General features: G+C 49.3%; 1 protein-coding gene across 2 annotated transcripts in view; it reads right to left on the bottom strand.

Moving 5' to 3' along the window:
* Nucleotides 1-943: 943 nt before the first annotated feature.
* The window catches only part of VWC2L (von Willebrand factor C domain containing 2 like), a 50,748-nt gene continuing 37,963 nt past the window's right edge, over nt 944-13,728 (bottom strand). For both annotated transcript variants that reach the window (XM_086751037.1, XM_086751036.1), the window contains exon 4: nt 944-3,082. In XM_086751037.1, the coding sequence (XP_086607163.1) occupies nt 2,934-3,082 (149 nt within the window). In that variant the 3' untranslated portion in view covers nt 944-2,933. The remainder of the gene's footprint in view (nt 3,083-13,728) is intronic.

Here is a 13,728-nt window from a genome sequence, read left to right as displayed (position 1 = left end):
ACAGTCTGAGCCAGCATCTCGTGGAGACCTCAGAGAAACATCTGTGATGGGCTCTGCAGGGCTTCCCCCTCATTTCACCCAAACACACGCTCCAGCTCACGGTGCATAGTCTTTAGGGTGTTCTGCCATCAGCTTTTTTTTTTTTTTTCCCATTTGTTTTTTAGACTTAATGCTGTGAAAGGGTAAAGGGAAAAGCATCTCCATGTTGCTTAGCCATCCCACTCACCGCAGATGCTGCTCTTCCCGCTCCTGTCCTGCGCAGCAGCCAGTACCGGAGCATCCTGGTGTGAGCTGGGAGTAAAGTACTCCTGGGTGGGAGTAAGGGTGCTACCACGACTCCTTGGGAAATAATGAAGTAGCACAGCATGGAATGGAGATGGTGCTTAATTAATAAAGAAGAAAATAATAATACGCGGCACGTATAGTGCTGTACTTGTTCCAAGCACTGTACAAACATTAACTACAGTAATTAAACTGTAATTAATTAGAGTAACTACTAATCAGTGTAAATAATGATGCATCTGGAGGTACCAAATGGAGTTTGTGAACTGAAAGCAAATTTCCATGTTCAGGAAATGGCATCAAATATGAAATGGCACCAGAAAAAGGCAAAAACATATGGAGCGTAAAACGAGAGCCTGGGAGCTGTGTTGCTCCATGGCAGCTCCCCAAAAGGGAACCCTGGTTTGGCAGGTATCTTGTGACAAAGCAAAGCTGACTTTTACTGTTTACTGCTGGGGAGCTCCATGTACGACTGCTCCCATCCGTAGGACTTTCACTGCCATTTCCAGGCTCCGAGCCCGCGCCTCCCACCCCAGCTGCACTCCCACCAACACTGCAGAGTCAGGGGCTGGAGCGAGGGATGGGTTGGGGAACTGAGAGCTGGAGGGGATGATGATCAGCAGAGTAAAATACACCACAAATATCTAATTTGGGTTTGTTTTTTTTTTTTTTGCTGGTTCACACACTTTATATTTAACAAAATAATTTTTTAATAATATAGTTTTTTACACATCAAATATTGTTTCTAGACTCCCCCCCCCCATTTTTTACAGAATATTTTTTTGTTTTCTCACTAGTTTCAGGCACACTATTGTTTGAAAATTTGGAAACCGGATAGTCATTGACAGGCAACAGCTTACAAAGAAATGTGGCGATGACTTCTTTAATGGAACCAGTTCAACTCGTCGGAAGTCAACGCTCAGCCAAAATACAGCAATCACTGTGCTAGTGCTCGTCCTACCCTCTGCCCTCCGGTAAAATGCAAAAAAAACCCCAAAAAAACAAACAAACAGAAAAGAAATAAAAATATACAAAGGCAACAGTGTGCATAAACAGAGACCAACCATGCTGACCTGCTTCGGTGGAGGATGCTGGAAGGAGGATTTGCTGCTGTCACTGTTAAGAGCAGGTGCTGGACTGAAGTCTGAGCCAAATAAGCACCCGAATGGCCGTGACCAAAAAGCAGCAAACCAAGCACGGGCAGTGATGGGAAAGGCTCCTGCGCTCACCTGGGCAGGGCAGAGCAGGGAAATTACATCGGTGGCTTTTCTCTCACAGTGTCGCTTGGAAGCTGCAGCCTGAGAAAGCAAGAGGTGCCAAAAAGCCCAAAGGGGTCCCTTCCTTCGAGCGACGGAAGCTGCTGGCAGGGACCACAGGGACCTCTACTCCTGGCAGACCTTTCACCCAGAGCCAATTCCCATGGACATGGCCAGCCCATCTCCTGGCCCACCGTGCACCGAACTTGCTCCTGGGACTTGGGGTGAGCCAGGGCAGCTCCCTGCTGCTACTGCAAAGGGTCCTACCCACCAGCTGAGCTGGTTTAGCACTGGCACAGTGATGGGATGTTTCTGGAAACCTCCCTAAGGGCGACGGGCAGAAGGGAGGGATCAAATACTTTAATTTTAACTTGCAGTCCTGCTGTCGCTGAAGCCAATAAAGCGATGCCCTTGGCTTCAACAAGAGCAGCCTTGGTGCTGGCAAAACATGGGTGGAGCAAGGCAAGGATGGAGCAAGCGGAGACTAAGAGCCCGCCGAGCCATGGCACAGGTGGGACCCTCTTCCCTCTGCTCCACCACCGATGCCCCATCCGGGCAGCACACAGAGACGCTGCTTTCTTGGTGCCTTTCCAACATTTCTGGCTTGCTGTCCCACCTGCCTGCGCAGCTGGTGTTGGCTCATGCTCCCATCAAGGTCATGGTGACGGTGTAGGTGTCTTCAACTTTATTGTCCCCACGCAGTGGAGAAAAATGTAACACAGATACACTTGTGTCTTGGGGGACCTGTGCATCTATCTCAGTCCTTCTGTAGGTTACATTATAGTTGGGGTTGTTTTTTTTTTAACCCCCTCCTCCCCTTTTAATTTCTACCTCTCTCCTGTCCTTACTGGCCCCCCCTTATAGACACGATAAAAATGATCCTTTGCTTCACTCATAGCTGTATTGCCCCAATGACCCCAGCTTAGGAAGAGGCTTTAAAAAAAAAAAAAATAGATCACAATAGCAAAAAAAACCCTTAAATAAATAAAGGTGAGAAACCCCACGATCCACATTGTAGAAAGTGAGCTTGCTGAATCGATCAGCATCTCGGAGGCGTCACCAGTCCAAGAACTTGCGTGGGGCAGATTTTGCTTTTTTCCTCCCCAAATCTGACCACTGCACCCCTACCAAGCACTGATAGTTACAAAAGCAGAGTAGATACCTAGATACCGGTTACATAGTGTGTAAAGCGAGAGAAGAGCAGGAGGAGGGGGGGAAAGGGGAGACCCTTCCCCGCGAGTACAAATCTCTGCTTGTGTGAAACCCTTGCAGGTTTTGCTGGTGACCCTGTTGCAGCTGGCGGGAGATCGGACGCATGTGCAGCGTCGAAGCCGTTCCTTCGTCATCGGCGAGTTGTTTGGCCAGCGGTGCCGCTGGCTGGGGGGGGGGTTGCCGCTACAGAGCCTGCTTGCCCTGGCACTCGCGCTTGGAGCACTGCGCTGGCTTCCACCAGTCCCCGTTGTGGCAGTGGCAGATGTTGCAGTCGTCCACCTTCACTTCAATGCCGGCGGGGATTATCGTGGTTCCTGCAAAGCAGTTTGGACCTGCAAAAAACACACAGGAGTAAGTAAGTGAAATAAATACTTGTTTGTTTTTAAATAGGGTGTAGCAGCTCTGCCATAAGCACCTCGGAGCAGGCAGGCGCTCAGCCCCAGCACCTCGCTGTGCTCCGGCTGCAGTGTCGCCGCTGCTGCGATCAGCAGCGATGCTCCCAGCCTGCTCGGTGCCAAGCCTTTGCCCCACGTCCATCACTTGTCTCATTTTTTAGGCTGCCCTCAGGCACTAAAGGAAAAAAAAAAGGCCTTGAAACTTTCCTTCTCCTGTTTCTGTACTCAACCACTTGTATAAATGGCACCAGATGCCCCATCCATGCTTTTCCTACTCAGTTGCCCACTGATTTAGTATCTCTTTCTCCTAAAATTTGGCTACAGGATGGACAAGACCATGAGGACAAGCATCAGGACACAGACCAGCCTCCACCAGCTCAGGGCTATTAACCATAAATGATTTATAGCATCATATTAACAAAAATAAGTCAAATTTGTGGCATCAGGGAAGCATAAAGACATTTTAAAAGTGTCTCGTGGCTCAAATGCTGCTCCCAAATGTCACCTGCTTGTGTGGCCACTGGTATTAATCTATGCCTCCAGTGCACAAGGCGCATTCGAAAGATGAGTGCGTGTATGGACATGAAATCACAGGCAAGCTCCTGGTGCTTAAAATAAGGCTTAAGTCTGTTTGTTAGACAGTGAAAATAGGTCCCTCTGCAGCTGGAAATAGGCTGAGCTGTAGCCAGCCCTATGCCAGGGTCTCACATTTTATAGTCGCAAAGAACTAGTCACTTCATCTCGCTGATTTATTAGCACCCTGACTTAAGATGCTACCCAGGACCCCACATTTAAGCTCAACAGGCCATGGGTTTGACAAGGCAGGGCTTAACCAGACGTAGGCAATTCAGGTCACTGCTGAGCCAAATGGTGCCTGCATGTTTGTGGTTAAGCCCCCTCATCTTTATCAAAGGCCTCTTCAAAGGCAGGTCAGCTCAACAGTGAAGCCACAGCAGAAGGGCCTGAGAAAGCTGCCTCTGATGGCTCCTGTACCAGAATTTGGGGTGACCCCCAAAGCAGTACCCCAGGGCTGCTGCTTCATTCCATGGGCAGGACTTGGGAAGGCTAGCTGTGGCGCTGGGAAGGTCTGTGTCTCTGTGATAGGGAGATGATGCCTCCTCCTTCGCCATTGCTTGTTGAACTAGAGTTCAGGCTATGCTGGTCCGTGGGCAGTTGAGGAGCAGTGCACCAGGCATGGGGATGTTTTAAGTCTGCTCTGAGCTGCGCTTTGGGCTGCACAACCTCCAAACGTCCCCTCCAACTTCAGTCATCCATGGTGCAAAGAACGTCAAACCCAGGAGTTATCAGCCAAGGACACGAAGCAATACAGAACAGCCAAATTCTACATATGCACACATATATACTGTATGTGGGGTTTTTTTTATGCATGAAAAAAAAATATTTCCAAGACTGACGTCTCTCCGGAAGACACATTCCTGGTTGGAAAGGCTACGATCCCTGCTGCAGTATTTTTCCTGCAAACCACTGAGTTGTCACATCTTCCCTTGGCTTTTTGGTCCCTGTGCGCTGCTGCCTGTGCTCTTCATCACAGATTTGAGTTCTTGGCTTCATCAGGTCTGCTGGGTGGTGTTGTGTGATGATACCCAGCGGGGGCTTTGCCATCAGGTCTACTCATTTGCTGCCATTAAATGTCTGGGGCTCAAACACAACGAAAATGCCAATCACTGTACCTGGATCTATTTAAAGCTGAAGTAAGTGCCTGTCTCTCTTTCTTTAACAGGATGCTCTGGTTGCCTGCCGATGTCAGAGGTGCCCAGGATGGGCAGCCTCCACACAACAGCCTGCTGCGTGCTCCCAGAGCAAAAACTGCTTTTCATTACAATTTAAACAAAGAGCTTCCTCCAGAGATTAGAGTGGCAAGGAAAAGGGAAGATTGTTTTCTCTCTTGTTGCCCTGCCTGTTACTCATCTCATTTGAGAAGCCAATACTGCCATGACACCCACAGGCATCTCCAAACGCAGACTGTGGATTTACAGCACCACCAGCCCATTCGATGTGGCTGAAAATATGTGGGAGCCTGGCGACGACAGGAGTTGGCGTGTTTTCTCCCTCACAGGTAGGCCAGTCTCCGCCACCCGGCCCGGGTTTGGGCACCCTGCACCCTCTCTGTAGGGTTTTGTCTGCATCGAAACGGTGCAGGGGTAGAGCACAGCTCAACGGGGCTCAGGGTCATTGTCAGACGAGGGTGAGTGATTTGGGACTGGCTGATGGGGACTGCAAACTGGGGAAAAGCTTTTTTTCCTTCACATCCTGCTTGTCTCTCCATCCCGTAGCTGCTCCATCATGGCCACAGCTGCCCTTCTGCCCTTCCTCTTCCTCCCGGCAACCCGAGGACCCTTCTCCCTCCTGAGCTTCCCCGGGGGGGGGGGGGTCATTTGGAAAAAGAATACTCATTAACCACCCCTCATTAATGTCCCTATCCCAGAGCTGAGAAGCAGAAAGCAAATACCATGGCGAAATGAGGGGGGATGTACTAAAAGCATCGCCCGTGCCTTTGAGGTCCCCAGCAGAGAGACCATAACTCATTTTGGGGACAGCACCACAGCAGCAACTTCCCTGTCCCAGCCAAGGACATAGGGCAGCTCTGCAAAACAGTAATTAAAACACTAATAATCTGCCCCTCTGATCTCTGGCATCCATCGAGCCAGGAAGGACCTGGCAAGTGCCTCTGTGACTAAAGGAAAATCCCTGGGATGCTGCCACCCCCCTCCCCAAAGAGGCTGGGTGAAGGGAAGAGGAAAAATTGTGCCTATTTTGGATGAACTGTACAGACTGAAGACTGGGAGGAACATCAGGGGACAGCCAAACCAGCCCTCGCTGAAGCAGCACCGAGCGTCCCTGGGCTGGCTGGCTGAACATCACCTGAGCACACCTAAGGAAGGAGCTGTATTCACAGGCTGAATCACGAGAAAAAATACAGCAAGTGGGTTTGTTTTCCTTTTTCTAGGCTTTTAGCAAAATGGATTAAAACCTGGCTTTGGACTCTGCTGACATCTGCTCTCCTATGAGATGTTTTGTTGCTGTTTTGGGACATCCATCTCTTCTGTCAGACCTTAGTACTTTTAATTTAGGCCAACACTACCACTGCTCTGGATGTTTTTGTTTTTGGTTTTTTTCCTTCCAGCACTCTCTCAAAATAGCCACCTCTGCATTGCCAGAGTGAAATGTTTTCTTTCGCACACCACAGCAAGCTGCATGAAGCAATTTTTTTGCATCCTCACTCCCTCTCTGCTGTCCCTGCCCCATAAAAATATGGATTTCTAACGGAAGGCAAAATTTACACACTCCATTTCTGTTAAATTGACTTAAATTCCCACTGTTTGGAATCACTGAAATCCAATTTTCCAGCACAGCTGCTGTCAGCCAGCCCCTTTTTTTCTCCCCATCTAAACCTCTCCCACCTTTATCCTGGAAAAGTGAATCCTGTTTGTCCAAAATGGGAGGCAGTGAGCACCGCACCCGTGGCTGAGGCACGAGAAAGACGCACTCAGAGAGGGCCGCTGCACTGCTAAATTGAGTTGAAAATAAGCCCCAGGTGGCATTTTTCTATGCAATGGCACAGCCACGGGGGAGTTTTCCAGTGACCTCAGGTTTTTATAGAGCCGACACGTATCACATTGCTGGAGACAGCACCTGGGGATGCTACGTGGCTCTGCGATGAGCCTTAGAGGAGCTGCAGCTCCTGAGGCCAAAGTTCTTTCACTCTGCAGCAGAGCTAACTGGACTCCTTTAAGTTCTCCAACATTTTTTTCCCCCCCTCCCTTAGATCAACCTCCCAACATTTGAAAAGCTGAGTGCTCCAACCCCACGCTGCTGGGGACTATCCTGAGCTTTTCCCATCACGGCTTTGTGCTGCTCAGAGGAGCAGGCTGAGCCCAGGATCTGCCAAACTGATGTTAAAAAAAAAAAAATTAAAAAAAAAAAAAAAAATCACAAAGAATGCGACAGAACAGCACAGCAACAGGGGTTTTTTTATTATTATTCAAAGGAAGACGCTGTTCAGAAACATTTGATGACATGTCAAGCACATCAAGAAAGCTACTCATGATAACAGCAGTAAGAACAAGAAGCTGCTTTGGGCAATGGCTGTCATCCTGGTCTTTGGAAAAGCATCTTAAACCACAGCTGCGAAGAAAACAGGACAGCAACCACCCTCTTTTCTTCACTCAGGGACACTGCTGCTCCCACAGACAACGTAATTGTGATATTTGCATTGCTTAACGCAATTAATACTCATAAACGACCACAGCACTCCAGGCTGTTTGCCAGAAGGACTGTGAAGCTTTTCATGGAGATTCATGAGGGACATTCAGATGCTGTTTTGATGTAGAAAAATCATGTATGACTTGTTGTTTGGGAAGAGTGATGGCAGGTTTTGCAAAGCTACCTGGCTGAGGACCCACGTTGTGCTGCTGAACGGAGGGAATCCAGCTCAGCCCACGGGTGGGCATTAACGCACGCATGCTACATTGTGCAATGCTACCCAAGCAAACCCAAGCAAACTGCATCTTCTGCACGGCTCCCACCACAGCACCTTGGGCATGTGGAGGAAAACGTGTGAATTTAAGAGCACCCCGCACGGACGCCGAGTAAAAGCTGGAAATAGCAGAGGCATGAGGTTTGATGCTCTCCAACACCAAGAGCATATGGTGTCATGCTGATGCTTGGTGCTGAACACCAGCCCGGCTGCTGGGGGCTGTGGGCTGCATGCTGCTCCCAGTCACTTCTTGGGTGGGTTTTACTGCACTCAACGGCTTTGCCCGTAGCTTACAGCAGCTCTGAATTTAGCTTTGTGTGTGCAAAGAAGCAATAAAAAGAAATAAAATGTTAAGCACCGTGAGGAAGCACAAACCACTTCAGGCCATCTGTGATATTCAGCTTTGCCCTGAACAGCATCTTCTACCAGACAACGCTCATCGCCTTCACTGGAACTTCTCATGGTACAACGTCCGCTTTCAGCAAGGAGCAGTATTTTCCCCTTAAATATTTTCTGATGATAATCCCGTGTCTCCCACCACTCCTTTAAGAGCCATCCCTTCAGGAAATACTAAGGCTGACTCCGAGAGAATTGAGCTTATTCAGTCAACGGATAACGTTGTCAGCTCGCTGCTAAACAGCAACTCAATTTAGCCAGCCATCCCTCAGGCTCCCGCTTGATGTGCCCCACAATTAAAGTTGCAAGGGATAAGCAGAAGACGGCAGTGTTTCCTGACAGTATTTAGGAATGGATACAGCCTGAAAACATCCCTGTGTTCAGCTGAATGAGTCTTGAGGACTTTGCTTCTGTAGCTCGACCACAAATGCAATTGGGCATGGGAATTTACTGCTGGCAAGGTGTGCCAAACTGGGGGAGCCGTTTCTGGTGAACATGGCCAGGTGTCTTCTCAGTGGGATGGCGGATTTTTCTTTGCATGTCTCCACAAAACAGGTTATCTCATAGTCTTGACTATGACCATCCCACGTCATAAGCCGTAAGGTGTCCAGAGCTGGTGTCCGGCACTCCCATCATCACTTGCAAAACAATGATCAGGTGGGGATTACACCCCAAAACCCAGACAAGATGCTTGTGGACAACTCCCCGACAGAGAAAGAGGCAAAACACAGCAGAAATACAAGTGATCCCCAGGCTTTGGTGCAGAGGGCAGAAATTGCCTGCTGCCTGCACCTTGGGACTTTTTTCCACGTCCAGGATCAACTCTGTGCTCAGAGGGAAGGAAAAACAGTGTTGTGTTTTTAATGACGGCCCCGTTTCTGGAGGTTAAGACATTTCCTCTGTGCTGAGCCTGCAGGATCTTTTCAAATGTTCATTTGGCTTTGTCAACACTATTTATGTGATCACTTCAGACTGCAAGTAAAGCCCTCAACTTGCGGCTTTAATTAACGAGTTGAGGAGGGAAGTCGTCTTGTTTTCACTGCTTGGTACCGAAATTGCCTGCTCCCCCTCTCCCCAGGGGACGGACAAGGCAGCGGGTGAAGCTGGAGGTGAGACATAAAGAAGTCAGCTGCCGATGCTGAGCTTTGCCTTATTGAAAATTAAATTTGGTGATGCTCTGCAGGGGAGGCTGAAAACTCCACCAAATGATAACAACCCCGGAGCTCTTTTGTGTTAGAAGGAGGCTAAAGCCAAAGGTCCCAGCTTGAAGCCCGAGGGTGCACTGGAAACAGGGCTGCCGTGACCGTGGCACGTGGGGTTCAGTTTACACCCTGGTAACATGCAGGGCTATTCCCTGCTCTGCAGCCAGTTGCTTCTTGGTGGTGGCAGGAGGGAAGGGAGAACGCTGTGGCTCTGCCTCCTCTCCGCTCCTGGAGGTGATGGTCATGTCCCCCAGGCTATGGAGGACACAGCTCTTTGCAGATTACCACAGAATCACGGCACAGTTTGGGTTGGAAGGCACCTTCAAAGCCTCTCCAGTCCAACCCCCCACCCCTGCAAGGAGCAGGGACATCTCCAACCAGATCAGATTGCTCAGAGCCCCGTCCAACCTGGCCTTGAGTGTTTCCAGGGAGCCATTATAGGGCATCCGTTTGTCTCGCACGGCCCCAGTACATACATCAGGTGAAAATACTCCCCTGGACTCCTCAGACCATCGCCACCCAGCCTGCACAAAGGCTGCTGCAGGGCTGGAAATGGGACCATTTCAGGTCAGTGCCCCCATCCAGATCACCAGTAACTCTGAAAAGCCTCCTTCCAGCCCGCTCACCCTCTCCAGCAGCAGATGAGCTCCCCTAAGCTGCTTGTACCCAAACGCAGACACTACAGAAACGCCTCGGCCACCACTGCCAACAAATCTGGATGCTGCTCCAGCTTTGGGAGGGACTGGGATCTGAGTCTACCAAACCGCATCAGCCTCAGCGCGGCAAATTAAAAATCCCTATGGTGGGTAGGTGGGGGATGCCGGAGGTGTCAGTCCTCGCCCCTGTAACCAAAACACTTTGCAGAACCATCTGCCACCCCAAATGTTAATCGGCTGCACATCTCAGCTTGGAAGCACTGCACACTTGGAGTACGTCAATATTTTCAGCGTGGGTAGGTGAAAGCTGGTCACCAGCACAAACAAGCCGTCATCTGCTAATCCCCCGCCACGCCGCCACAGACCTGTTGGATGGCAATCGCATCCCGCGGGGATGATGAAGCCCTACCCAGTGCGGCAGCTGCCAGAAAGGCGGTGTCGCCATCTGGCAGGCGAGGGGGCTCCGTCTCGCAACGGGGCGGGTGGCAAATGGGGGAGGAAGGCAAAAGCAGTGCTCCTTTTTGGCAACAGGCCCACAAGCGAGCGGATGCCAGGATGAAATCACTGCAATTTTCGTCCCGTCCTCCCCCGTGACTCGAGGGACAAAATCCAAGGCAGGCACGGAAAGCTTCGGGGAGGAGGTGTGAGAGCATGCCACCTTCTGCCTGGGATGTTTCCACTTCTAGGCAGAGTATCGCACGATGACAGCTCTTAGCTATGACAGCTCTTAGCTGTGGTACCAAGCGTCACCTCCTCGAGGTGACCCCGAGGTGGAAGGGAAGGTTCACTCTTCCTGTGCTGCCTTGTCCAGTCACCCATGGAGAGATGGCATCTCCAACAAATGCCCCCAATTTCACTCTGGTGTCTAAAATGTTGCAAAGTTAGAGCATTTTATTTTCTTTTGTGAACAAACCCCCTGGCTCTGGCTAAAAGCTCCCTGGAGTCAACTGGTGGTATCTCCTAGCCATCCATGGGCTTTCCACAGAATTAATCTCCTCCGAAGCTGATTTGCAGCCCTTTTCCATCTTTCCTGCATATTTCACTCCTCACAAGAAGATGCTAACAGCCCTGCTCAAGAACTGCCTGTTTGCATGAGAGGTTTTTCCAGCCGTAATTCACACTGCTGGGTGCCTGAAGATGCCTAAAAGTTATTTAATCTCTGCATTAAAAAAAAATATATATATATCTGCAGTATCCTCCAATCTAAATCCAAGTTGCTCACTCGAAGCAAGCCCTACATCATGAAAACTAGAGCATTAAAAAGGCGACACCGAGCTGAAAAGCTAAATTCCGGGCAATGGGAGCCTTTCCGCTAACTTTTGGCAGTGACGAAGCCAGCACGATAAATCAGATCAAACATATCTGCAGATCCCAGCCAGCCCATAGGGACGGGGATGTCCTGGTGGCCCCACAGCACCTTCTGGCTCTCCCCACGCAGAGGTGTTCACATCATCCGGGCTTCCCTCAGACAACCCCAAGCATCTGCTGCCTCGGAGTCAAATGAGTGCAGGGGACCCACTGCAGTTCCCTAAGTTACGGCCTGATCCCAATGACACAGACTGATCGAATCCTCGCTGCCTTGCACTGCGGTTAGAAAATTACTGATAGCTGGTTATTCATCTTCATCGGGAGCAGCAAACAAATGAGGGACAGGGAGCCATCCAGAAGGGAATACAGCGCATTACTCCTCCTTATTGATAGCACAGTTACTTAATTTGATGTGGAGACATAACTTCAGGCATCACTAAATACTGGAGCAGGGATGTTTTGGTGCAAGGAAGATCTATGGGTGCAATTTAAAATCCGTCTCTTTAGGAGAGGTGATGTCTACCAGCGCTGAGCTGTGCGGACAGACCTGAGGTTATCACTCAGCGAGTTAAATGAAGACAGCGGCTCGCTGACAGTTAAAAAGCACCAGCTGAAAATTGCAGCCCTGCTTCCCTCTTCATCTGCCAGGCACATGGGATGGGCACGACGATGGGGCACCCAGCCCAAGGTTGATGGTCACTTCCAACCTGCCCATCCCTGGGCAGAGCCATCGTTTCCCCCTTTTAGAATCATAGAATCACAGGATGGTTTGGGTTGGAAGGCACCTTCAAAGCCCATCCAGTCCAACCCCCCTGCAAGGAGCAGGGACATCTCCAACCAGAGCAGGTCGCTCAGAGCCCCGACCAACCTGGCCTTGAACGTTTCCAGGGATGGGGCATCCACCACCTCTCTGGGCAACCTGTTCCAGTGTTCTACCCAGTATTTTACTGTCTAAGCCAGTGGTGGGTTACAGGCTGTTGACCAGCAGCGCTAGGCATTGCTGCACCACAAATTAATAGCTAGTAGCAACTTCATAATCATTTACCCGCTCTGCAAATCGCAGGGCTGCAGCCCTCGCCTTTACTATAAGGTGTCCCCTCCACCTTTTAACATAAAAAGCAGGTTGGCATTTTGAAAGTCACCTATGGGATTTGCGCACCAAATTCCTCTTCATTTTAAACGGATCTATGTGTGCAAATACCTTAATCAGCACTGAAAAGTTTAGCTTACAGTAAAAAAAAAAAATCACACAGGCAAGGCGCTTGGCCTGGCACAGGCAGATACCGTGCGTGTAAATCAGCTTTTTCCAATCAGATTTTTACTGGGTACGTTCAAGGCTGAAGAAGGAAAACAGCAACACCTCAAAGACGGCAATAACCATCTATTCAGTGAAAAATGCGTGTTTCAACATTTACCTGACCAAATGAAAAGGATTAGCTCTTAAAAAAATCTCTTTGCAGACAGCATAAAGCTTTGGGAGGACACCATAGATTTTTAAGAAAATGTAAGTAGGTTTTAATTGCAGGCAATGAAAGCTGCTCCCAGGTCATGATAACCTTTCGGGTATGTAACAGGCTTTTAAAAAGTTGTCTAAATAGATGTTTCCCTAAATGAACTCCACCAGTGCTGAAGGCATGTTAATCCTTTTAATGGTTCAAACACAGCAAATAAGGTGAGGTGGGTTTTTTTTTTTTGGAGCTGGTATCAAATAGGTTAATTGAAAAGAAATCAATTAATAAAACTACCATTAAAATACCACATCCGCTAACAATGTTATCGGTAAAATCAACAGCCAGAGAGAGGAAAAGCTGGATCCTCCAGAGACTGAGCCTTTAAGCGAAGAAATATCTATCCAGAGGGTGTTTACACAGAATGTGTCACCGCATTTCTGCTGCCTTCCCCTTGCCAGCTCGGGTCCACGGGACGACGTGCGCCACGGGACAGGCTCAGTCCATGAGATCATGCCCTCATAGCTGGTATTTCCCAGGTCACCAAGAAAGGAACTGAGATGCAGAACAGCAAACTGGGCCGGAAACTTCATCAAGGCCACTGACATGGTGCTGGGGCACCTCCCAGGGCAGCGTCCCTGGACACCAGCAAAGACAAGCAGCTCCAGCAAGCAGCAACCGCTCTTCATCCATGCAGACGTGAGGGGAAAGCCTCATCTAGGGAAGGAAGTGGTAAAATAGCCCTCAGAGCTGCCAAAGTCCCAGGCCTCTGCTCCCCGCCTGGGTATCTCCATCCAAAGGCGAAGGTTAACAACAAAAGAATAACAACCGGGATTTTTTTCTCGGGGGTCTTTTGAGCTTTTAGCCAACTTATTCACCTCTTGGCTGTGCTCGGTGTGAAAATTTAATGATTTTTATAGCCCGTTTTAACATTTTTATGTCTCTTTTCTTCGGAAAAAAAACCCCTGCATTTGGTGTAAGAATTAAAACAGTATTTTATCCTTAACTGCAGTCACAGATGATGTATGGAAGAGAGCTGGCTGCACGTCAGCTCAATATAAAGCCAGAATTGAAT

The sequence above is a fragment of the Chlamydotis macqueenii genome, chromosome 6 (assembly GCF_036417535.1).
Source record: "Chlamydotis macqueenii isolate bChlMac1 chromosome 6, bChlMac1.mat, whole genome shotgun sequence".
Lineage (NCBI taxonomy): Eukaryota > Metazoa > Chordata > Aves > Otidiformes > Otididae > Chlamydotis > Chlamydotis macqueenii.
The sequence above is the reverse complement of the archived record's forward strand: the minus strand, read 5'-3'. Positions and strand labels throughout refer to the sequence as shown.